Source organism: Pleurodeles waltl, chromosome 7 (genome assembly GCF_031143425.1).
Source record: "Pleurodeles waltl isolate 20211129_DDA chromosome 7, aPleWal1.hap1.20221129, whole genome shotgun sequence".
NCBI lineage: Eukaryota > Metazoa > Chordata > Amphibia > Caudata > Salamandridae > Pleurodeles > Pleurodeles waltl.
This window is the reverse complement of record NC_090446.1, coordinates 581590102-581617270: the sequence shown is the minus strand read 5'-3', so window position 1 is coordinate 581617270 and position 27169 is coordinate 581590102. Positions and strand designations below refer to the sequence as shown.

General features: G+C 46.3%; 1 protein-coding gene across 3 annotated transcripts in view; it reads left to right on the top strand.

Annotated features, from left to right (window-relative positions):
• The window catches only part of STK36 (serine/threonine kinase 36), a 254800-nt gene that overhangs the window by 59559 nt on the left and 168072 nt on the right, over nt 1-27169 (top strand). For all 3 annotated transcript variants that reach the window (XM_069244414.1, XM_069244415.1, XM_069244417.1), the window contains exons 9-12: nt 16687-16822; nt 16948-17091; nt 20143-20322; nt 20838-20935. In XM_069244414.1, coding sequence (XP_069100515.1) covers nt 16687-16822; nt 16948-17091; nt 20143-20322; nt 20838-20935 — 558 coding nt within the window. The remainder of the gene's footprint in view (nt 1-16686; nt 16823-16947; nt 17092-20142; nt 20323-20837; nt 20936-27169) is intronic.

Here is a 27169-nt window from a genome sequence, read left to right as displayed (position 1 = left end):
CTAGTGCTCAGGGGTCAGCAAACTTCTGTTCACCCTCTAAGAAGTATAGGAAGAGTCTAGGAAGAGAACACCTCCACCTCAAGAGATTCCTAGATTTAAAAAAACCCTGAACCAAGGGCTAGTCATGAACAGGCAGGCCTCTTTACTAGCAAATATATCCTGAGGCAGTCTAGTACACCACTGTGTTTGCATTCTCCAAGAATGTCTCCTACTCCTAGAAAATGTGTAACACCTGAAAGACACTTAGTCTCAGTGGCATACATACTTGCCTATCTCTCCTACAACGTCCCCTTTGAGAATCGCGCCTATCTACCATATTATGAGATTCCAAGACGTTCTGATCAGAGACCAGCTAAAGGCATCACACTTGAAAAAGACAAGGTCTCTGAACAAGGAGTTGTTGTTTTTACAGAAGCTTCATATTGCTAGAAGATGTACACCATAAGCCTGTGTCGTAGCCCACAGCATTTCAAACCTTCAAGAATTTCTCCTATTTCTAGGAGATATATATCTCCAATAATCTCTTGTTTGAGAGTCTGACCTGTCTGGAGCTTTCTGGCCAAAGGAGCAGTGCAGCTCAGTATTCTCCTGGCTGTAGCACATGCCAGGTAATGAGTATTTTTCAAGACTTTGCCATATTTCACCCTGCTTAAATCAATGCTGTCCCTGTTTGCAGGCCTCTTTGAGACAACAATTGAGATTTGACCAACTCGAGACACCATGAAAGTTGTTACACTTTGCCTTCTGATTAATACAAGAACTAGACTAGATACTTCTGAAATAGAATCCCAACCCAGACTCAGGGGTGGTCTAAGCAGTGTGAATGAGGTACTCCTCTGGTCCAGCATCATCAACAAATCCAGACAAGGTTGGCAGGGACATTGATACAATTCACAGGAATGTTTTCAATTTTGATTATAACCATAAAGGCTGCAAGTGTCTGGTCTTAGAATTTCAAGGGAGATGTCACCAGCCCTGAAGATTGTTGGTGCAGAACCTTGTAAAAGACCTAGTTTGAGGCAAAAAACAGTACTTACAAGATGCATTGCATGAACGATCTTCTAGTCCGTATTCCTTGTAGCTGATGTGTCCGACTTATTTGCCCGTGAATACTGTTACGCTGAATCTGTGAGGAGACCTTCTTGGTTGATATTGACAAACCTTGGGCCAAATACCTGGAAAAGGGTAATGATCATCTCTTTCGCCTGAACTTATTGATTAAATGACTTACAGAGCATGACATAGCCCTGATGGAGGTGGAGACAATACTTAAAGCAGTAGGCCTGAAAAATCGGACATTTTTCAAGGTTCATCACAAGTCGTCTGAACAATGTTAACAAAACTACAGGCCTCAACTCCACTTTTGGCTACAAATCAAGCACATCAGTCACAGCAATCTATCCAATATAGATGGTAGTCTAAAGGAGTAGGAAATCATCATCCTTCTTCAGCAGAAGAAAAGCCCATGCCAACCTATAACACGAGCTGCTCTGTTTTGTCAGCCACTCCAGTAGGAGGATGGATGGATGGATGTCTTTTATTGTGACCAAAACTGACGAAAGGCAAGTGGGTTTTTAATATTATGCAGAACGGCTGTTCTTTAAAGTCCAAGACCTTCCAGCCTTTGGTCACTTCAAAAAATGCTGTTCTCTATCATCAAACCTGACTTGAGGAAGAATCTCAGACAAACAGTACTCTAGAAGGTAGGAGTGAAACCCATACCTTCACTCCAGCAAGGCAAAGGACTGTACTCCATTTGTTTTTGGTGTAAAGGAACGAAGGCAAGCAGGCATACTGATCCTTTCTAAATCTATGGGTCTGACTCACAATGCCTTTTCTGTGACCAATTGTGTTGAGGCTTAGGTGTAGTTTATTAATTTAACAGGCAAAGCCTAGGCTTACTCACAGGGAAAAGTGATTTACATAGTTTTTCTTTTTTTCATAGGACTACTGTGGCTCCATGACACTTTTTCCTAAAAGCTTGTGGCTTGTTTTGTAAAGCACCATTTTCTGGCAATGACCGTGACATGACACATCATATTTTTAACATCCTCTATAATGTTAAGCCTCCATTTAATGGCCTCTTTAATTTCCTCTTAGTGTCAGACTAGTTCCAACTCCTATTGAAGGCCAGCTTTTACTAGAACACCATTTACAGGCAAACATAGATGAGCCATTCTGCTGTTTATACACTTCTAAAAGGGCAAATGAGAATATACATTGTCTCCCCAGCTTCACACAAGGGGTTGTGCTATATTAACTAAGGCAATGGAGGTGTTATATCTTGTTCCTAGTTCTAAGCCGCTCTCTTCCATCTCGTTCCTTAAACTCCAGTTTAACAACTGTACCAAACATTAAAACCGTCCTTCCATTATGAGTGTTCTATTGCTGAAAGTCTGGAGGTCAAAAGTATACACACAAGAGTGAGTCCATAATTATTATGGGCACCTAGTCTTTGCAGTATGCTATTGTCACTGCAGCACAGGGGAAAGTCAAAGGGCTAACTCCTGTTCCTCAAGCTTTAAAGGAGTATATAATAGTGTGTAGATCCAAGGAGCAAATGTCTTGCCAGATTTCCACTCTCTCTGCTATGTTGTCTCAAAAGGCATGTTACAATTTGCAGAACTAGAACAATTCAGGCAGTTTTGTATGATTTTGAGCTATGGGTGCAACAGTGAGTTCTTCTCTTAGCATTAAAAATAAAGGAGGCAGCTTTTCACTAGCCCCAAAGGGAAAAAAAAACGTATGCAGACATGGCAGCTCAAGTTGTGCACAGCTTTGCGTGCATAAGATATCCTACTCACTTACAATTCCTTTGTTCACAGTTTACACTCAGGACAAAGTTATGGACCTACCTGCAGATGGTGAAACTGTGGTTTTAATATAAACAAACCTAGCCTTACAGAAGTGAAAGAATGAAGTTGCCATCATTACAGCGCCCACAAAACCGAATTCTACCAGCCTTCTCAAGCCTTTTAAATTTTTTAAGCTGGAAAACATTTAAAAGGTAACGCATCTGCAGCTGGCAAAAAATGCAGATTGTGATGGATCCTCCTAACTGCAGATTCCTCACCTTGTGCATATTGCCCAGGTACCAAACTGGATTTCGAATGTTTAAAACACTGCTTCTTCTCACCAGTAGGTGGTGTCACACAGCTTCGTGCCTAGGACCGTCCACTGTGGAAGTGAGGAGCGGAGCCTCATATAAGCTCCACCTCCGCATGCTGGTGTCAGTTCTTTTCTTTCCATGCCTTCATATTTTACACAATCTTTTTGACACTGACTTGGACAATGAGAATTATGATGAAGCGGATAATCAAAACCTACAATATTATGAAGATAACAGGCATGAGGAACTTTAAGATGCAAGTGATCTTTACATTTCGCCAGACACCGACATGATATAACCCCATGCCCCCTCCTCCCGCCCCACATTCATGGTCCTGCTATAGAAGAAAGTGCCTCTATGTGGAGGGTGATGTAAGTCTTAAATTTAAAACTCCCCACATAGAGGTCAAGACTAATGTTTTAACTGAAGTACTTCAGCCAGGTCAGGCCCCTAAAAAACCTCCACTGCTATTTAACAAGGTCCCTATCGGACACGCTTTATGGAACTTCGAGTAAACTATGTTCATGTCCACCTGTTAACAGGCGTCACCATCGTCCTGTACTGGGCAACACAGCCTTTCTTATCCAACATCCAACGCCAGAGAGTTTGGAGGCATAGGCATCCACCAGTGAAGTAAATTCCAATTCCTTCACTACCACTCCACCGGATCATGAATAGAAATAGACATTTCATAAATGGGTTTTCTCCTCTACAAGCCTTTTTCTGAGGACATTAAATGCCAACTGTCTTCTCAGCTGCTACTGCCATGCCCTTTAGGACATGGTGGCATAAGTCTCGCTGGCTGTTCTCTACAAGCTTCGGGTGTCCCTCACTCATGGTATCCAGAATGGTTGCTGTTATAAATGGGGCCTCTAGTTGGCACTGGTTTCCACCCTGTCCAAGTATGGACCCTCACTCTAGTCAGGGCAAGGGAGGCACACAGCTAAGATAATCCCTCCTCACCTCCTCTGTATCTTGGCTTAAGCAGTTAGTCTTATCTCAGAGGCAATGTAAAATGTTTGTACACACACACAGTAATACAGTGAAAACACCACAAAAGTACTATACACTAGTTTAGAAAAATAGCCAGTATTTATCTGAGTAAAACCAGACCAAAGTGATAAACATCTAATATACACGAGTAAAGATATGAATTTTCAGATTAAATGTAGTATAGCGCCTAGAAACATGATAGCTTCAACTGGGGCCATTAAAATGGCTTGACGGACTCACTTCCAACAGTCCGGTGCCGCCCATGAGGGAGCGCGGCTGACCCCGGAGTCATATAGACCCCGCTTACAGTACCTCGTAAAACGATGAGGAAACAGATTCAGGGAGGTGAGGCGTCGCTGGTGCAGCGTCAGTTCCTAACTACCACCAGGGGAGTGAGGCATTGGTTCCTTACTGCTAGGCAGGGGAGGTGAGGCGTCGGTTCCTTACAGTTGCAGGGAAGATAATGCAGCAAGGAGTCTGGTCCTTACGAGGAGGCAGGGTCGATGAATCCAGCAGGTCAATACGCAAGGCGTCAACTTTGTGGTGTCAGAATCACATCACGGGGCCACAGGTGCTGCAGCGGAGTTGGGTGCCACGGATGTCGGTGATATGGCACTCTGGACTCACGCCGCAGTGGGACTTCAGAGGTGCTCCAGCAGCATAGTGCCTGCATTGTAGGTGGCTGCACTCAGCGGGGACCACGGCTCTGGTGCAGGCAGTGGTGCGGGGTCAGAGAGCGATGCTGGTTCTGAAGCCATTCTGGAAGTCAGTGCACTAGTTTCTTCCTTGTTGCACCAGAACTCACTCCCAAGGGCCCAGGAACTGGATTTGGCACAGTTTGGCAAGTCAGGACTCTCAGAGAGCCCAGACGCTCTCAGGTGAAGTCTTTGATGTCCTTGAGACTTCTTAACAGAAGGCAAACTCAGTCCAAGCCCTTGGAGAACCATTGGACGCAGGATGTGAAAAGCCAAGCCAAGTCCAGTCCTTTCATTCCCAGGACAGAAGCAGCAAGTGGCAGGCCAACACAACAAAGCAACAGGCAGAGTGGCAGTCCCTCCCGCAGCATGCAGCTCTTCTTCCTGGCAGAAGTTCCTCAGTCCAGAAGGATTCTAACTATGTGGGGTCAGAGATCCAGTACTTATACCTATTTCTGTCTTTGACTTTCCTTGCCCTGGCCCCAAACACACCCCAGGGGGTTGGATGGTGCGTTGTATAAGGATAGGTACAGCCCTATTCAGGTGTGTTAGGTCCTCCCACCACTCCAGCTCAGGAAGACCCATCAGACTGGTGATGGGCCATCAGGATATGCAGGGCACACCTCAGCTCCCTTTGTGTGACTGTCTAAAGTAAACAGCCCAACTGTCAACCTGACCCAGACATGTATTCAGCAGACAGGCAAAGGTACAGAATGGTTAAGCAAGAAAACACCCATTTTTTAAAAGTGGCATTTTAAACTCACAGTTCAAAAACCAACTTTACCAAAAGACGTATTTTTAAATTGTGAGTTCAGAGACCCCAAACTCCATATCTCTATCTGATGCCAATTGGAAATTATACTTGAAAGATATTTCAAGGCAATCCCCATGTTACCTTATGGGATATATAGCCTTGCAATTGCAAAGAACAGAATTACCTGTATTTCACCATCAGGACATGTAAAATGCACTAGTACATGTCTTATCTTTTAAATGCACTGCACCCACCCCCTGGGGCTACCTTGGGCCTACCTTAGGGTTGACATACAGGTAATAAAAGGGAAGGTTTGGGCCTAGCAAGTGGACGGACTTGCCAGTTTGACATGGCAGTTTAAAACTGCACACACAGACACTGTAGAGGCTGGTCTGAGACATGTTTACAGTGCTACTAATGTGGGTGGCACAATCAGTGCTGCAGACCCACTAGTGGCATTTGATTTACAGGCCCTGGGCACAGAAAGTGCACTTTACTAGGGGGGTACTAGTAAATCCAATATGGCAATCATGGATTAATCAATGGCCAATGCATTTTAGACAGAGAACATTTTACTTTAGCAGCAGTTAGTAGTGGTACAGTGCCCAGAGTTGTAAAGCCAACAAAACCAGGCCAGAACAAATAGGAGGAAGACAAAGTTTGGGATAGCCCTGCAAAAAGGGCCAGGTCCAACAGTTGCAATGCTTCAAAATATATAATACATTGTGGTGTGGACACATCAGACTGCGTGGGCTGAACAATTGGCATCAGTGTGGCACTCCTGCATTACGCCTGGATGAGGTTTGCAGGCTTCTCTGGGAATGTCTGACATGCCATTTGACGTCTCTCACCTCTTCAGTAAAACAGGAAACTCTGTGTTGGAATGGTATAAGGAGCGAAGGGCCACATCACATTCCATGGTTCTTTTCGCTCCCACCAACCAATTCAATCAACAGTAGCCCATATCTGTGGCTACGGTCGTAGTTTTCAATTTCATCAATGCCTTATGGCCGTGCCACTCTCTTTTTCATGGCCAAGACCACTGTTCTCAGAGACAACCCCCAAGACAGCAAATATAGCATTGAACTCAGTTCCCTGACCCTCCAGCATCTGCAGACACAAAACTGCATTAGTGTGTCCCTGTCGGCACACAGCCACACTGTTGAAGACCGGGTCCAATATTTCCTCCAAGGTTGGCAGGTTATCGCATCAGACAAGTGAGTCCTTCAAACTGTCCATCAGGGCTATGCCCTCCCATTCCTTTTCATCCCACTGCACCTTCCACCACCATCAGGGTGGATGATCGAGGACTACCTGTCTCTCTTGCTCTAGAAAGTGCAGGCCCTGTTGAACAAAGGGACAATAGGCAGCGACTCTGACCTCCTGGTCCGCATCTGCTTGCTCTCCCCTGCGCAGCTCCACTTGTTGATACTGCCTCTGCCGGGTTTCGAACTGAGAGCCTGCCTGACTCTTGGTTCGAGGCCTAGTTCCACCCACAGGCCCCCGCCTGCGCCTCATCCTTGGTGTCCTAGTGGTCACCTGCATGTAAGTATCTTGCTGCCTCTTTTTACTTCTGCTTATTTTTCAGTCATCTTTATTTTTTCTTTTCTTTCTTGTCTCTTATTCTCTCCTTCAATCTTTCACTCTACCTGTGTTTCTCGCCAGCCCTCCTCCCTCCCTGCAAAGCGCGTTCCTGCCCTCCCAGCTGACTGGACCTCCGCCTCCCTCCCCTTCTTAATGGCGGCTGCTGCGTACTGAGAGGGCGACTCCTCTGACCTCCTGGTCAGCGTCTGCTCACTTTCCCCTGCGCAGCTCCATCTGTTGCTGCTGCTTCTGGTGCGTTTCGAATTGAGAGCCTGCTTGACTCTCAGTTTGAGGCCCATCTCCACCCGAGGCTCCCGCCTGTGCCTCATCCCTGGTGGCCTGGTATCCTAGCGGCTATCTCCATGTAAGTATCTTGCTGTCTCTTTTTACTTTTGCATATTTTATTGTCGCCTTTATTTCTTCTTTCCTTTCTTGTCTCTTTCTCTGTCCTTCAGCCTTTCACTCTCCTTGAGTTTCCGGTGTTCCATTCCCCGCCGCTGGTGTCCCTGCAGCCACACCCCCTCACTCCCTGCAAAGTGCTTACCAACCCTCCCGCCTCCCAGCAGATCGGCCCCCGCCTCCCTCCCCTCTTTAACAGCGGCCACACCAAATGCAAGCCCATCGGCACCCGTCCGCACATGGACTACATCCAGCGCTACAAACCCTGGTCTGCCAACGCTACTACGCAGAGACCCTCCACGTGCTGAACAAAGGACGCTCCGCCGCCTGCCATCTCGCATCACCCAGACACACCCCTGGACCGTTCTCCTGCCTCTACTGCCACTGCTCCCTCAACCCACCCCAAGCACCAGACCGTCCAGCTACTGAGCCATCAAACACCAACCTGGAGCGCCTTAACTGCATCCTCCTCAACATTCATGCCCTCCACAAACATGCCGTAGAACTCTGAGACCTACTCAACTCCACCAGCCTAGACATCGCCTTTCTCACTGAAACATGGACAAACCCAGCATCTGAACCGGACATCACCATCCCCAGTGACTACAAACTGCTCCGCAAAGACTGGCATCTCGCCCAGGCAGCAGCCTGGCCATCATATACTAATCTTTCCTCCCTCTGACTACCAACGCGGAAGAGCACCTCCATTTTCAGGTACATGCTACCCCCAAGACACCCTTCTGTGTCATCCTCATCAACTGGCCACCCGTCCCTACCCAGCCTTCAGCGACTCCATCGCCAACATAATTTATCTTCATGCTCTTGCCTCATCGAACGACTGCCTCCTCAGCGACCTCAACATTGCCACAATAGGACTAAAGCAACTGGTCACCTCCCCAACACACATCGCTGGACACATACTCAACGCCATCTTTTCAACCAGCTACAACATCACCATCGACACTTCACTGGACTGACCACCACTGCTTCCATTTCACTATCTCTTCACTGACAATCCACCTCCTCACACTCCGAGCCCTAAGCAGAAAATGGAACCAGATCACCAAGGAACAGCTCTCCAATACCCTCAGCAAGTTTACCCCGCCCCTCACTACAGACGCCAACATCTCATTATGGAACTTCTTCCAATGGATCTCTGAATGCGCCAACACCTTAGCACCCCTCCGTAAGACCTTAGCTAAACACCACCTCAAGAAGGCCAGCTGGATTTCCCCCGCACTCCCGGACTCCAGGCGCACCTGCTGATGGTTAGAGAAAAAATGGAGGAACAGCAAGTCCCCGGAAGACTTCCAAGCCTGCAAAGCTGCCACCAAATCCCACCGCCACCTCAGCAGAGTCACCAGAAAAGCCTCCCTGCAGGACTGTATCAGCACCACCGCTAACAACACCAAAGAGCTCTTCACCGTGGTCAAAGAGTTTGCCAAACCCAATCGGAAACGGCAATCATCCCTCTATCTCAAGACCTCTGCAACAAACTAGCCAACTTCTTCCACCGGAAAATCAAAGACATTTATGACTGCTACAGATCCCAAGACGCTCCAGCAACCCCCCCCAGCTCTGACTCATTGAACCATCACAGATCCTGCACTGCTGGACCACCCACACTACAGACAAGACCCGCACCATCATGAGCAGCATCCACTCCGGAGCCCCTACGGACCCCTGCCCTTACCATATTTTCAGTAAAGCAAGCACCTCCATCACACCCGAGCTCTGCCACACCCTCAACTGTTTTATAGAGATAGCCACCTTCCCAGAGGACTTAGAGCACGCTGAGATCTGCCCGCTCCTGAAGAAACCCCCAAGGCCACCCCCCCCCACCCCCCCAAGACCTTAAGAATTACGGCCCCTTCTCTCTGCTGCCTTTCCCGACCAAGGTCGTCAAAAAGGCCGTCAACGCTCAGCTCCATAAGTACATCGTGGACAACAACAGACTGGACACCTTCCTATCAGGTCTCGGGAGCAACCACATCACGGAGATCGCCCCCCCCCCACCGCCACAGATGACATTTGCATGCCCCTCTACCACAGCCATGTAGCAGCCTGCATCCTAATAGACCTCTTGGCCGTCTCCGACACAGTCTCGCACCTCACCCTCTGCTCCAGACTCCACGCAGCCTGCATCCGTGGAAAGGCCCTATAATAGATATGCTCCTTCCTGTCTGGCAGCACACAGAGTCAGACTCCCACCTTACCTGTCAGAACCTACAGAGATCAGCTGCGGAGTTCCACAGGGTTCCTCTCTAAGCCCCACACTCTTCAGCATCTACATGCCCCGCTCGCATCCATCATCAGGAAGCATGGGCTGAACATAATCTCCTACGCCAACAGTACCCAGCTGATCATCTCACTGACCGAAAACCCTACTACTGCTAGGAGAATTTCCACAACAGGATGAAAGTCGTCGCTGTCTGGATGAAGGACATCTACCTCAAGCTCAACTCTGACAAGACCGAGATCCTCATCCTGGGATCATCCACATCAGTCTGGGACAACTCCTGATGGCCACCCACCCTCTGCACCCTCCCTCCCCCCCCCCCCCCCCCCCAACAAACCGCACACGCATTCTCGGCTTCATCCTGGACTCATCGCTCACCATGACTCACCAAGTCAATTATGTTGCTTCCTCCTGCTTTCACATGCTCTAATTTCTCTGGAAGGTCTACAATGGATCCTACGGGACTGCCCAAAACCGTAACCCATGCCCTGGTTACCAGTAGAATCGACTATGGCAACCCCTTCTACACCAGCAACACCCAGAAAAACCTGAAGAAAACTACAGCACATCCAGAATGCCTCCACCAGACTCATCCTGGACATTCCCCACCGCAAACACGTCTCCAGTCACCTAAGAGACCTCCACTGGCTTCCTATTAAGAAAATAATTAATTTCAAACTCCTTGTCCATGCATACAAGTTCCTCCATGACATAGGACCTGCCTACTTCAACCACGCATCACTTTCTACTCCCCCACCAGACCTGTCCGCTCAACAAGCACTAGCCACCGTACCCCACATGCAGAAGACCTCGGCAGGTGGAAGATCCTTTGCATACCTCGCAGCAAAGAGCTGGAGTTTCCTGCCCCTGCATCTCAGACAGTCACCATTGCTGCCTCAATTCAGTAAGGACCTTAAAATCTAGCTCTTCAACTGAAGCTCAGAGGACAAACCCCCTTAGCGCCTTGAGACCCTTTCAGGTGAGTAGTTGCACTCTATAAACCCTAATTTGATTTGATAGGGAGGGTAGCTTAGAAGTAGTACTCAGATGAACTTGATGTTACTCCTGCTACCATCTTGTGCAAAGATGGAGACATTTGTCCTATTTTGGATTGTCACCTTCTCAGGGCCTTCCAGTGAAAGGACACATTCAAGATGCTCACTAGCCTAGGCCTCTCTACCTTAGATCCTGGAGACTCGATGGTGGCATTTGACCTGTAGGACATTTATTTCTATATCTCTGTTCTGCAGGCCCACATGTGCTGCCTGCAGTTCAGTGGGCCAGAAGCATGTGCCCCCTTTTGGCCTCACCTATGCCACCTTGGTGTTCATGTAAATGAGGATGTGGTTGCCTCACACCTTCGGAGGTCTGAGTGGTCCCAGTTTTGGCCTATATGATGACTGACTGTTGAAGGAGGACTCGCTCAAGGCAGTCGTCAACCACTACAAGGTGACAGCAAACTTTGTAATATTGTGGAGCTTCACTATCAATATGCCGAAGTCTCACCTAAATCCTTTGCTGACCTCCCGTTCACCGGAGTTATTCTGAATATGGTATGGTTTGTCCCTTTCCCCCAGAGTGGAGAGTCCAAGACATTCAGGGTATGATCACGAGTTTTCATCCTCTGACTTGTTTCTCAGTGCAGATGACTCAGAGGCTCTTGGGGTTGTTGGCCTCGTTCATTCTGCTGGCCAAAAATACCGGGTGGCACATGCAGAATCTGCAGCGGAACCTTTAGTTCCAGTGGGCACAGCTTGAGGAGAATATGTTGGATTGTATCCAGACTTTAGAGGAGACAACAAAACACTTACAGTGGTGGTTACTGGGCACACAATTGGGTCATTGCAAGACCCCTCTCCTTACCCCATCAAGAGCTGACGGTGGACAGTGATGCTTCACTACTTGTTGGGGAGGCCATCTGGGATAAGTGAAGATCTGAGGCCTCTGGCGGAGACTTTAATCCCCATCAATTTATTGAAGTTGAGTGCAATTTGCTTAGTGCTGAAAGCCTCCCTGCCAACCATCAGAGAAGGCTGGTGCAGAAACTCACATACAACACTACTGCCATGCGGCATTCCAACAACCAGGGCAGGGTCTTGTACCTTTTGTCTTGAAGCGCTGCACCTCTGGAGGTGATGGACCACCAAAGAATATATCTGGTGGTGAGCCACCTGGTGGGATTGCTAAACGCAGATGAACTCAGCCGCCGATTCTTAGCAGATCACAAATGACACTTGCACCCGATAGTGGCACGGGGTATCTTCCAGCAATGGGGATAGCCCTGGCTTAGATTTTTGCCAACGCTGACAATGCGCAATGTCAGCACTTTTGTGCATTGGCATTTCCAATGCTGCTGTCTCTCCGGAGATGTCTGTCCTCTAGTTTGGAGCTCAGGATTCCTATATGCCTTCCTGCCACTGCTGCTTGTGCTCCTAGTTCTGAATAAGATCAGGAACAGCCTGGCCCAAGTTATCCTAGTGGTAGAGGATTGGCCCAGGAGAGTGTGGTTCCCAGAACTCCTGAGCGCAAACATGTGTTCTCCGATCAAGCTGGCACTTCCATAGGGTGTTCTGTCACTGGAGCAGGGCAGGGTATTCTATCTGGGCCTGCACAATTTACATCTCCATGCTTGGAGATTGAGTGGCGGCAGTTGACTTCCTGTGAACTTTCCTCGGAGGATGTTGATTTCATCTTGGCACCCTTCCACAAAATCATGTATGCCTGTCATAGGGACAGATGTGTGGATTGGTGCAATATGCAACAAAATGACCCATTACAAGCGAAGTTGCCTGAGGTTTTGTTGTTTGTTCTAACCCTGTCACAGCACAGACTCACTTTGGGCACTGTTATGGGCTACTTATGGACGCTTTCTGCATTTTTGGAGTTGCTGCACAGTCCTTTTTACTTAAATCACCTAATTTGATGAGAATTTTGAAAGGTTTGCCACATTTATTTCCTCTAACACCCTTTGTGATACCTCTGGGGGACCTAAACTTAGTCCTCACGTTTTTTGATGTAAACTCCCTTTGAACCATTGCATAGTTGTCCATTGAGGCCTCTGATGTTGAAAATTGTCTTTCTCATAACATCAGCTAGGTGTATGAGTGAACTGCAGGCTCTTTCTGTCAAGTTACCTTTTGGAAAGTGGATTATTATGTGGCGTGGTTGTGATACCTCACCATGCAATAATATCACAGTCTCTATCTGATCCAGTTAGATTCTTTAATAAAACCCTTAAGTCAGCCCCTAGTAGCTGTAGTACAGAGCAGTCGGGCTTAGTCAAAGGGATAAGTGTAAAGCATTTAGAAGTACCAAAACAACAGGTAAGTAAGAGACAAAACACAATTATACTCCAACAGCAATTTATAAAAAATTAATTGTTTTTTTTCTAAAAAAAATTAGACAGTAAAACGAAAAAACATCAATAAAAAATGATTTTTCAAAGGTCAGTAAATTCTCTTTAAAAAAAATGCAATAAATTGTTGTAATCATTTGAGCATTTCTTATCCAACTGGCTAGTGCGGCTAATCATTTTAGCTTGAACGGGTCACCACATTTTGGGGTCCAGTAACAGAGTGGGGTCCATTGGGGTCACTTGAGTCCGGGGAGACAGTTATCTGTCCCTGCCAGAAGTCTTAGGGTCCTCATTGTCTTTTCAGCCTTTAACGTGGTCCAGACAAGAACCGGTCCTGAAGCCAGAGGCTGAGATGCTGGAAATGTGGTCGGTGCTCCTGGGCCCCCCCTGGTATCCACAAGTATCATGGGCCGGCTCTGGCCTCGGTTCTCAATCTCCGATGCTGCAGCAGGGCAGAGGAGGAAGTCCATTGCAGGTCCACTTACCACTGATCATCTGGTCTTTTGGTTCCATTTGTCTTCAGCAGTTGATTCTAGGCGAGTGTTTCTTTCTTTCAGGGCAACCAGAGTCCACTCTGACATCATCCATGGGTCCCACAGGATTTTTGACTTATTGAGTAGGTCAAGACTCGATCACCCAGCAAGCACTTAGAAAACCGCTAGCAGTCAGGTGTACCTGGGGACCTGAGCTCTCAGAGTACAGGCTTCTTCCAGCGTTGGTGACCTTGGTGCTGAAAAGGCGACTAACCAACTTGCCCTTGGAATCATTTTTTCCATCCCTAGCACAAGTGGAGCTCTTTTCCACGAGTGGGCATAGCAGGCACTGTCCTCTTTGCAGGTCCCTTAAGTTCCGTATTCAGTGTTTGGTGCAGGCTCTTTGCTGGGTCCTGAGAGCAGCAGGGCACTCCTCCTATCTTCATTCCAGTCCAGTAGTGATCTGAAGCCTGTGTGTCTGGGGTGCCACCTTTATGCCATCTTTGTGGGAAGGGAGGACTCTAGCCAGTGGAGGCAAAAGTCCCCACAAGACAATCCTTCCCACTTTACATCACTTCCTGGGTATCTGGCCACCAAACAATCTCAGGACAACTTTCTCAACCCAAATCCAAGATGGTGCAAGCCTTCTTTCCCTGTGAGGTGCCCTGGGCACACCCATGGGTTGTACCCAGCATTATGAGCCACTTCTCTTAGAAAACTGTTTCTTTAACAGTTCTTCATCCATTATAGGAGATGCCAGCCTGTCTACCTACACAAAAAGAAGGACAGGTTGTAGTGAGACTTGCATTTGCGTGTCAGAGGTGGTAGCCTCGTTGAAGCCGGGCCATCTTTGGCCACATCCCTAGTCTTTGTTCCCTATTCATGAGAGTATTTCACACCTCTTAGCAGGAGGGCAGCAGGCTATATCAGGTGTCTATTTGCTGCAGATAGTGAGAAAGAGCTACCAGCTGTTTGGACAACAAAGTGGTGACTTTCTAAAGTCACTTTTGCTTTAAAATTACTTAAAATCTGACTACAGCACCAAGTCAGATTTAATGTACAGATTAATTTGATACCTTAAAGTACAGTACTTGATGGTCCCAAATGGAAGTTAACACTTGGTGCGTGGGCTAGTGTGGCTTGATGTTAGCAAATGAGGCCACCATGCTTCCTCAAGTAAAAACAGAAATTTTGAAATGTTCTGTGTCAGAAGATCTAAAGTTTAAATTCAACATGTCCTTTTTAGTATCAAGCCTGCTGGGCTACTAAGGCTTACCTTAGGGGTGACCTACATTTAATAAAAAGCAAGATCGGAGTCTGGCAAGGGGGTTCTTTTGTAATGTCGATTTCATTTCAGAAGTCTTCTCCAGAGCGTTTTAGAAGTTGTTAGACTGGTTCCAGTGAATGTTAAAAGGCCTAGATCTGATTCTAAGTACTTCTTGTACCCCACATATCTGGACCTGTTCAAGTAGATGCTATAACTTTACTACCTGAATTAGTTTCTCCTTAATTAGATATTCTGGATACCTCATTTCGTTTTCCAATTGAGAGGCTTTGGAGTTGCTTGATCTTTGGCCAGATCTGCTTCTGTAGTTTTTATTGTCAGTTGAGGGTGCTCATTTCCACATTCAGAAAAACAAAGTGCCCCATATCTGGCCAATAGGCTCTTGAAAGCTTAGTCTCCGGAGATTTGTCAAGAGACCCTTTGTCATTATCTTTATTTATTCTATAGAACTCTTCACAACAGTGGATTTAGCAATTTTTAAATTAAACCTGGACTACCGCTGTAACAGGATCTTATTTTTTTTTGGAGCAGTGATAGATTATTCTATGGGTTCAGCAAACCGTTTAGCTCTCCCTGCTCTACAGCAAACATTAGCAGAGTAAGGGCCAGATGTAGGTAGCCTTTTGCGCCTTGCAAACGGCGAAAAACGCAGTTTGCGAGGCTCAAATGGGCTTCCGCGATGCAGAGTCTCATTTTGCGAGTCGGTACCGACTCGCAAAATGTGATTCCGACTCGCAAATAGGAAGGGGTGTTCCCTTCCTATTTGCGACCGCATCGCGATGTAGAGTTGATTTGTGACCGCGAAAGCGGTCGCAAATCAACTCGCAGTTACCATCCACTTGAAGTGGATGGTAACTCATTCGCAAAAGGGAAGGGGTTTGTGAATGCCCACAAAAACATTTTTTCAGAGCAGGAAATTTCGGATTTTTTTCTTTTTGCAGCTCGTTTTCCTTTAAGGAAAACGGGCTGCAAAGAGAAAAAAAATTACTGCTTTATTAAAAAAGCAGTCACGGACATGGTTGTCTGCTGTCTCCAGCAGGCCACCATCCCCGTGAGTGCCTAGACTCGCTATGGGGTCGCAAACTGCGACCCACCTCATGAATATTCATGAGGTGGGTCTTTGCGACCCCATAGCGAGTCGCAGAAGGTGTCTGAGACACCTTTCTGCATCTCGGATTGCGAGTTGCAATTTGCGAGTCGCTATGACTCGCAAATTGCAACTCGCAATCTGATAGCTACCTACATCTGGCCCCTAAATCCCTTAACTCTGTGTCCATCCCTAATTGTCAGAGGGACATTGATGCAGGAACCTCTTCAAAACCTGTTGTTGGGGGTGGCCCACAATATTAACAATGGTACAATGCTTGGCAGGGAAGGGGGAGGTAGCGGGTGCACTTTAAATAAGGGCTTACCGTGAATAACAGTTAACTGTCGGCACAAACTACCTCCTAGGCTGCATAGTGTGCTTGATCTGTGATTAGCACGACTGGCCTATCCCAGGCCAGTTGGCAGTGAGGCCACCCACTGCACAATTCTTAATGAAGGAAACGTCTAAAACTCGTAGAGTACCAAGCCGAAACAAAGTTGATATTGTCCAGGATTCCCCTAGACCTTCCAATGCTAAATATGAACCATTAGATTATAGGACTTAGAATTCTCCACACTCCTCTGTATATCTTTCCTTCCTACTTATGTAAATCCCCCCTTTTCCTATAGTGCACCACCCTCACGTCTGAAAAATTTGTGTTTCGAGTATGAAGTGGTTCACTGGAGTGTCTCATCCATTACCTTTCTTGATAGGGAGCACCAGATCAGCCGCGACTACGACCGGGAGTTCCCAGAGGTGGAAGTTGGGGGCAGAATGGTCTCTAAGACCTCTGGATCTGGCAGCGCTCGAGGGAGACGCAGCATTGAGCATGTGGACCTGGAGAATGAGGTGAGAAATTGACTGTTTACCATCCAGGATCTATGGTGTAATAATATTTGTTTTTGTAAGTGTCAAGTCTTTGTGTGACTCTGCCTAAAACAGCCTTTTATTAACTCTTGCTCTAACTATTCTAGGAAGTGGACAGTGATGATGAGTGGCGACATCTGATTGATGCCACAGAGCCCTCAAACCTGCAGCTGACGACCCCATTGACTCTACTGGGGGACCCTGCCTTTATCCAGCGAATAAGCTTTCGTCTGCAAGACTCCTGCACTCAGGTGGGACTATAAAGTGTTTGGAAGGTGGGCGCTGTGTGGGAATACTGGAGAGACGGACATGAGGGTGGGAAATGAGCAATGAGGTGATGAAGAGAAACTCAGTTAAGAATGAAGGGACATGCACACCTTGGTTACTGGGGAGAGGGGTAAAGAAAGATGGCATACCATTGAGTGTGATGGGATAATTATGAGTGATCCAAATGCTACCAAGCACCCTTTTGAATACTGGCAAGTGTGATTAGGATAACTGGGCATGAGTGTGGAGTGTGCGTAATGGGATTAGGGAGAAAATTACAGTTACCACTAAAGAGGATTAAAATGACTAGAACATAGACTTAATAATAGGGAGGAAGAATGGAGGTAACAAGCTATAGAGTTGAGTGCTATCAGGGAGCAAGACAGACACTACCGTGAAGCACCTCGACATTCTTGTTTTGGCTATTGGAGCTTACGAGTGGTTTCTATCTTTATCTTCCATATGAGCAGGTTATTACATTCTGATGTCCAAGCCACCTTTTACAGAAATATTCTTAATAAATGTATTGCCCTGGCTTTTCTGCTAGCTTAATATATTATTTTTCATAGATAGATTTAGTGGTTTGTAGTGCTTCTCCTATGTGTTGCTTGGAGAGTGGATAGATTATAAATTATTTTAGAGTGGCTAATACAAATAGTTAATAGTTTGCTTATCTAGAACCTTGGAGGAAAACAGTTAATTGAATGCAACAAGGTTTCAAAATGCAACAGAAAAGGACTAGGTGTACTAAACCACAGAGGTAGTAATTTAATCACTCTTTAATACTTTCTGGTCTAATACCAAATGAACACTTGTAACTTTTAAAGGTTGTTTCAGGAATGACATCTGAATCACACTAGTTCAGTTCATGAGCAAAATAATAGAGAAGGCTGATGTTTTTCTACTCTCAACACATCTAGATCAAGTAAAGCTTCTTCTAGCATACCATTCTGACTATAGACTGCTGTAGCACTTACACTGCTATCGTTTAAGAGATTAGTAGTGTAAGAACCGTGATTCTTCCAACTATTGCACTACTCCACTGCCTTCTACGCTCCTGGTCACCAGACTCAGTTGTCCACAGTGTTGTTTTCAGTATTTGAGTGGATTGTGACAGTTGTTTTCGAACTGCCACAGATCTGTCCAAATGAGATGCTAAGAAGCACCAACTTTCCCTAAATCTAAAACTGTGCATGTGAGTGTACTCTGTCAACGGCTTTTTGTCTCAAATAGCAGATAGTGGCCTGCCAGAACAAGCAAATGGGCTAGTAACCCTACCCATTCATTTTTGCTTTCCTCCCTTGAGAGAATCCACAATTTTTCCTTCCCAGGCAACTTCTCCAAGAAAGTGGAGGATAATCTGTAGCTGGAATCTGCCAGAAGCATTAGAGTAAATTCCTCTTATGGAGCTGTTTTATCCTGGTTGGTGGAATACACGAAGGAGATCAAACCAAACCAGCCACTGACACTCTGTTAGGGGCAAAAACATTCTAATGTGCATGTCAACCTGATCGGCTGGCACCAAAGTTTTTGAACTTTGCACAACATCTCCTGGAGGCTGACCCAAACCTGGTGATATGCTGTTGGTACACCTGGTACCTGGGAAGTGACTCCTAGTAATCCATTAAAAACCACTGATAGTCATGCAAATCCCCTTTGATGCCCTATGCACTCCCTACACGCAGTCTGGCTGTCAAAAGCGTTTATCAGTCGTGGGCCTGAGTATTGGAAGAGTAGTAAAGGGAGAGCCACATCAGGCTACCCTTTGAAACCAGCACCTGGGCAGCCTCTGTGCTCTTGTATCTAGAACTCATATATGGGACCACAAGGTCCATTTAGTGAACCTGGTTCATCTGCCTGGCATTACAGATTTAGAGCCTGATTTAGAGTTTGGCGGAGGGGGGTACTCTGTCACAAACGTGACGGATATCCTGGCCGCCATATTACAGTTCTATTATAGACTATGGAACTTGTAATAGGGCGGACAGGATATCTGTCACCTTTTTTTAACGGAGTGACCCCTCTGCCGAACTCTAAATCAGGCCCTACGTCTACTACCCATTCACAGAGGTCCACTGATTCAGTGCTTCTGGCACCTTCAGAAGTAGAGTTACACAATTGTAAATTCCTGGGAAACCCTAAGAAGGAGAAGACTTGTTCCTCTGTAGCATGAGCAGAAACAAACCAGAGTAGGATCCATTAAATAAGGCCATACCCTAAAATGATAATGTGCGTTATTGCTTTAACAGTTTGTTAGAGAATTGAAACTACGACAGTTCTTCTCAGTTTTAGTAGACTATTTTTAAAATGTGTTATTTCGTTTTCAGTAATAAACTGGCCTGGTAGTTTGTAATTTTGATTATGTTACGATATCTGCTTCAGCCATCATACTGTTTCCCGTGAGCTTAGGCTTAATTAAGTAACCAACTATCTAGAGAGGTAAGGAAACTTTGACAGGCCCAGTTTTCCATCTCTGACCGAGTACTTCACATACTGAAAAGTGGGAACGCAAGCAGTCTCACTCTTGATACTACTAGGTAATTTCCTAAAGTTCCAGGATCTTGGAAGATTCTTGGGCATGAGGTTATTCATAAATGGGGAATCCTGTTTCTGAGGTTGAAAACGTTGCCTAGCAGGTAAATCTGCATCAAGGCAGGAGTGAATATTACCTGCTGATTGGCCTGCAACACCTGAGATGCTTTTCCAGTGCCTCTAAGAAAGGCAGTTTGTGTTGTATTCCTGCATCCCTTTGTATGACAGAGGAGTTGTTGAAGTGCTGGTTGTCATTCAAGTGGTGCAGTATCTCTGCCTGTAGCTGTAATTCTTTGTCTGTTTCTGCACCCAAACTTGCCATTGAAGTTTTACCAGGTGCCATATGTCTTGTGACCAGGAGTGTTTTGTCTGTATTTCTGTTAGTTCTTCGTTGTGCCATTTCCTGCTGGTGGTTGATAATTGTGAATTGACTGACTCTGCGTATGTTTTCACAGAGGACAATTTATGCTTTAACTCTGTGCTCTCTCTCATACTTTTCTCAGGTGTTAGATGGCATGCTGGAGGGGGCAGCTCACCTGCGACCTGCACTTCATGTTGTGGGAAACCTTTTGGCTACCAAGTGTGACTCAGATCTGCTGCACAACTTCTGTCAGGAGGTTGACATCCCTCAATTTCTGCTGCGGCTGATTGACCAGATCTTGGACAGTGCAAGCATCAAACAGGTTTGTCACTTCAGGAGTCTGCAATGAGGATATGAAATGCATTTCTCATGGGTGAGTGAACTAGAGGCTGTGTTTATCATCTCCCATGTGTTCTTATGCCCTCTCCTAATAATTGTGCATTGCAGCTGTTTAATTTGTAGTTGATTTACATAACAGGAAAACGGCATAGCCTAATAAAAGATAATACATCGTGGTTGTATGAGTTGGACATATGATTTGATACTATGTATGTATGGCAATGAGTTTGTGCATTTTTTGTGTGAATTTGGCACACTATTCTGTTAGCTTTGTGCTTTTGAGGTTGGGCTTTTTAACTGTTTTTAGCTTGATGGGCTGTGTGCAGTATGGCTGAGTTGTATATTATGTATTGCAGATTGGGTTCTATACTTTATAAAGCATGGTCGGTATGACAAGACCAGTAGTGTGTTTCTCCGTATAGCAGGCTGACATTTGTGCCTTGCAATGAGTAGGTGGATAAGTTCATTTAATTCTTACTATGTCCCTTTTGCCCATAGCAGCCCTGGTGCCTGACTGTGCTGACGGATCTCCTTGCTGTGCTTACCACTTTCTTTGCCAGTGACTTTAATATGGAGAAGTGTCACAGAGGAAACAGGTACTATAGAGGATGGTGCAAGTAAACAGTGGGGATATCATGTAACACAGGTGTGTGGGAAGCAGATTATGATGGAGGCAAATAGACAAACCGTAATTGGAGTGGGAAAGGTACTGAGGAGGGTGTAATGTTAGACAATTAAAAGGTGTTTTGAGGGCTTTGGTCCTGAGATCGGCTTGTGGATGGGGTGAGGAAAAGTAACTAAGCTGGGTGCCTGGAATTTGATAGGGTTAAACCTGTACAAGAGGAAGGTAATAGATACCAGTTATTGGGGAAGGGGAGAGTAACCTGGTGTGTTGAACAAGTACCCAAAAGGAGATTTGTGTTACTAAGATGAGCACCAGTATCAAGGTCAGGACATCTTCCAGAGAGTACAAGGGATAAATCAAATCCTTAGACGAGAGTCTCCTGGGGTGAGTGTGTTTCTAAGGGGAACTAGAGTAGCCAAGGGCACAGAGGTAGAAGTACTTACTGGAGGTGGAGGCGTCTTGTAGAAGCAGTTGGTACAGATGCTAAGAGAGATGCTAGTGGGCTGTCAATCCATACATAGGAATGGACGGATACCAAAGGAGAGGTAAAGAAACAGATACCAGTGGAGAAAAGCCACATGGAAACGGATGGTGTAGATGGAGGGAAAGGGTTTCAGGGGAGTGGGGCTGCATTGGAGCAGGCAGCAGGTACTGGTGAGGCACAAGAGGCACTTATGTACTCCACATTAGCACCACTCTGTACTCCGAGATGAGATCCTTCTGTGGTTCTCATTTGGGCCACTCTGTGCTCATCTGATTAGAGGCCCAGTTTGCTCCTCCTAGTGCTGGCCATCTGTTCTTCTCTATCTAGAGCCTCTGTCTTCCTTTACCTATGTTTCTTATTCATTCTTCTATGTCCTCTCTTTGCCTTCTTGATTAGCCCTGTGCTTCTCTCATGTTTGCTCACTCTTTGCTCCTCATTTGTAACGCCCCCTTGGTGTTCCTATTAGGGCCACCTGTGCTCTATGAACCCTGGACCTACAGCTGTCATGACTGGGTCCCATCTCTTCAGCACATCACAGTGGTGGGGGGCGGGTCTTGATCTGCATAAGGTGTAATTATGACTCTCATCAAGGGCTCTTCATGCCACAAAACTCACCCTCAGTTGATTCCTCATCTACCCCCTGGGAAGGAACCACTGGCTGCAGTATTAATGCGTTATTTTTTGTTTTTTGTTTACAATTTTTTTATCGATTTTTTTTCTAACTAAACCGCAGCGTGCGGGATGTACATATCATGCAACAGTTGTATAAATCCTAGATCGAATTTATCTAGACATCAGCAGACTGATACATATTGTTAGAAATTGGGTTTCTGCAGGCATTGCGCTGATTTTCCGATGCACTAGGATTTTCTTCTCTGGAGTGAAGTCTTTGTGACCCTGAGACTTCAGAACAGGAAGCAAGTTCAATCCAAGCCCTTGGAGAGCACTTTTTGGAAAGGCAGAGTCCTTCCAGCAGAGTCAGAGGCCAACAGGCAGCAGGGCACTAAGCAGGGCAGCAGTCATTCTGAGCATAGCAATTCGGATAAGTCCCTTTGACAGAGTCCAGGTGTAGATCCAGAAGTGTCTGATTTGGTGGGGTCAGAGACACAGTATACATACACCCAAATGTGCCTTTAAAGTGGGGGGGAAACTTCAAAGAGTGGTTTTGAAGTGCACAAGTTTCCCTTTCAGCCCAGCCCTGTCAGCGAGGATCCCTGTGGCGGGTTATCAGTCCTTTGTGTGAGGGCTAACCACTGGCCTTTGAAGTGTAAGAGAGAGTCCCCCCCCCCCTTCCTGCCCAGGGAGACCCATTCAGTATATAGATGAATGCAGATGTGGCTGAGTGTCCTGTGTTTATGGCTGTCTGGATGAAATGCACAAGGGGAGCTGTCAACCAGCACAAACCATATGTGAATTGGAGACCGGTTGTAAGTCACAGATAGCAGTAGATGCAGATAAATACTCACTTTCTAAAAGTGGCACTTCTAGAATAGTAATATTAAATCCAATTTCACCAGTAAGCAGGATTCTGGCCATACTAACCATGACAGGGCTACTCCTTCCAGATCAGAATCTACCACTTAAAAGTATATAGGGCTGTTCTAATGCTGGCCTATAGAGAAGAGCAGGCCTCACAGTAGTGGAAAACAAAGTTGTGAGTTTTCCCCTACCAGCACATGAAAAACACTTAAGCACATGCCCTGTCTTTTACTTACTTAGCACTCTGTCCTATGGGTTACCTAGGGCCTCTCTTAGGGGTGACTTATATGTAGAAAAAGGGGAGCTTAAGGCTTGGCAAATAGTTTTAAATGTCAAGTTGAAGTGGCAGTAAAACGGCATATACAGCACAGACAATGTTTCACGGGCTACTTATTTAAGTGGCGCAACCAGTGCTGCAGGCCCACTAGTAGCATTTAATTTACAAGCCCTGGGCCTCTCTAGCGCACTTTACTAGGGTTTTACAAGTAAATTAAATATGGCAATTGAGGAGGAACCAATGTTACCATGCTTAGGAGAGAGAGCACATGCACCTTAGCACTGGTCAGCAGTGGTAAAGTGTGCAGAGTCCTAAAACCAGCACAAACCGGTTCAGAAAAATGGAGGGAGGCGTGCAAAACATTGGGGGATGACCACCCTAAGGCTGTGAAGTCTAACATGTGAACAAAATCAAACAATAGTTAACTATATTTAAAACTCCCATACTGAACTTGTGCATCTGTGTCCTGTGGTGTGTATGTAGGGAAAGATAGGATGGAATGGCAATTAAGGGGGGGGTTACCTATAACTGCCGGTAGGTCACGTGGAAGACATAGCAGTAGAAGATAGTCATCTGGGTTCAAAGTTGATGAAAGATCCTCTGGATGATGATTTAGATCATGTAATATGGTTGCCCATTCCCGAAGGTCTTCTTCTAATTTATTATCTGTGCGCACCTGCTTCATGCGGAGTTCTTCCGCTGTGGCCCATTTATTTACATCTCTTAACCATGTCATGTGATTGGGGGGTTCAGGTGAGAGCCAGTGAATGGCTATTCACACTTCACCAGCATCAAGCAAAGGAGAATGAACTTTCTGCTGAGCGTTTTGTTTGCCAAAGCAGGTAAATGGCTTAATATTACATGCTGTATCATTAATTGGATCTTCCACCCGAAGGTCCTATTTAACCTCATCAAGTATTTGTCTACAGTAGGGGGACAAAGCTCTGCAGTCCCACACCATGTGTAGGAAGGGTGCATAGAGGACAAGGCACCAGGGACAGTTATCAGAACGCACAGGGTAGATTGTATGGAGTGTCAGTGGTAAAAGATATGTCTGGTGAAGGAAATGATATAGCGTCAGTTTGAAACGAGCGTTGGGACTGGCTAATCACACCCCGGTGTGAATACTTTATCAATCTTTCTCAGAAAGGGCTTCTGGAACTACTGCCTCCCACCGAGCCTGAGCAGACAGTTTGGGGCTCGTCAAGTTGTCGCGTAACACGCGATACATGTGAGAGATGAGACATCATCTCCCTACCACCATCAGGAAAGTGGATAGCGTAATGGAACAGGGAGGGGCATCCGGAAAGCTAAGCTAGAGCTCTCTCGCCATCACAGAAATGTTGCTGTATTTCAGAAATTGTTCCAGCCCAACACGGAATGCGTCAAATGCTTCCACCATTGTAATGAAGCTGCCCTCGGGGTAGAGAACGTCTCGGGTAGTGCAACCTCCCTCTTTCCATCGTTGGATGGACATAGATTGCACAATTTTTCAAAATGGTTGTAGAGACCATATGGGCATATATGGGGCCTTGCTAATAGCCCTCTTGACAGCACGTATCAAGTAGTGAGAGTTTGGACGAATTTCGGATCTGCACATCAGGAAGTTCGGTAGCTCTCCATCTACATAGGAGCCTCCCAATAGGGTCTTCTCCCAGGAATCCTCTGGGGATAGCCAGGAGAAGGCTTGCTGGAGATGCACCGCCATATAGTATAGCTCCATATTAGGGACCTCCAGTCCCCCTTTCCCCATGAACGTTGCAGGGCGGAGAGACTAACATGTCTCCGTGTGTCTGCCCCTAACAAATCAGTGATAGTGCTGTTTATTTTCTTGAAGTATTCCCCAGGAATCATATAAAACGAGCCTTTAAGAGTGTACAGGCAGCAAGGGAGTAAAAGCATTTTGGTTATGGCAATTCTTCCCATAAGAGACAGGGCAATTCTCGCCAGAATTCTATAGAGGCCTGAAGTCCTGATATCACTCTCCCTATATGGAGATTGTTGAAAGACTGTGTCGTGGGTGCCAGTCGAATTTACAAATATTGCACATCAGTAATCTCCCAGGGAATCATCAAGGAAGGGAGGTCCTCTCGAGGCTGACTGGACAAGGAATCCAGGGGGTGTAATTTAGATTTGGAGGGATGGACTCCCAAGGTTAACATTTTCTCAAAGTCCTGCAGCACTGCCATAAGAAGAGGCATTGATTCGGATGGACTACGGAGATATACCAGGATGTTGTCAGCACTTGGGAGACTACATGAGTGGTCTCCCCAGTTGGAACGCCCCATGCATACAATGTTTGAAGACTTTCAGCCAGTGGCTCTAAAGCCAGCTCAAATAAAAGTGGCAAGAGAGGACCCCGCTGTCGTGTCCCCCTGCCAAGAGCAAAAACCGTTGACACTACCTTGCCAGTTCTCACCAGGGCACATGGTTTGTGTAGAGGAGTTGGACCCAATGTATATAGACGGGGCCAATGTTGAATTTCTTCCACACATCTCACAGTTTTTGCCAGTGCAGGAAATCAAAGGCCTGTTCTAAGTCAAGGAACACTAGGGCCATTTCCTCTGGGATGGATTGTGTGGAATGATAAACATGGGCCAATCGGCATAAGTTATGTAGAGTGCTGTGTCTAGGAATTAACCCGGATTGGTCGGAGTGAACTAATGATGAAAGATGAGGAAGAAGACGAGAGACTAAAACACTTCTCAACAGCTTGCCATTGAGGTTTAGGAGGGAAATTGGCCTACATGCTGATGGTATAGTGGGGTCCTTTCCTGGCTTAGGTACCATGAATAGAATAGCCTCACACCTGGTGGGGGGAGCCGACTTTGTTGGAATGAGTCCCCATAGACTTCTAGGAGTTTATCTTCTATTATGTCAGCGTATCTGCGATAAAACTCTGCAGGAAAGCTGTCACTACCAGGAGCCTTCGATGTTCTGAGGGAATGGATCGCTGTCGTTATTTCCTCCTTAGTGAGAGGCCAATCTAGCTCCTCGCGAATGTCAGTGGTAAGTGTAGGAAGGGTCACCTGGGATAGGTAGTCCTCTGTCTTGCTTGTGGATGTATGTGGCGGGGAGGCATAACATGCTAAGATGGGAATGGAATATATCATTGATGGTGCTTTGAGAATTTACCAGGTGACCTCTGTTGTCAGGCATTGCCTGGATAGGGCTTGGGAGCCCTCCTGTTTGACCAGCTTAGCCAGCATGGCTCCAATCTTATCACCTTCAGCATGGAGTTGTTGACGAAGGGATGTATACAGATGTTTTTCTTGGCGTCCCCATGCGTCTAACAAAGATCTACAGGTTTCACTCCATTTTTCCAGGCGGTCAGGCCTGGATGGAAGATCCTTTTTAATTGCCCCCAGGTCTTTTTCGAGGGCCAGGATATCCCTCTCTGGCTGTTTGCGGTCCCCATATGTCATTTTAAGGCAGACTGCCTGCAGTACGGATTTCAATGCCTCCCAGTCCGTTGTTTTATTGATGGACGTACCCCAATTTTCTTGAAAGGAAAGAAACGAGGATTGAGCAACCTCCTCTTCAAAAAGGGGGTCTGAAAGAGTTTTCGCTTGCACACACCGTAACGGTATGGGTGATCTCTGGTGCATTTCCCAAGAGTGAGAAGCACCGTAGAGTGGTGAGAGAGAAACCGCAGTAGATGTACCACACTTGACACACCTGGGGCCAAGCCCGCTAAGATTAAATAGTAGTCCATGCAACTATGAGTGCCTGCTGCAGGAGTGTAACATGAAAACCGCAATGTGTCTGTGTTGCAAAACCTCCATATATCCTTAAGTCACAATTCCCTCATCAAATTACAGATGTCGTCCGTGAGGTTTAGTATGTAATTGGGGAGGGGAACGGTCTAAGTAGCTGATCAAGACACAGTTGCAATCTCGTTCCAGTAGGACATCAGCATTAAGGAAAGGAGCGGCAGCCCGGGCCACTGATGTGAAAAAGGTAGG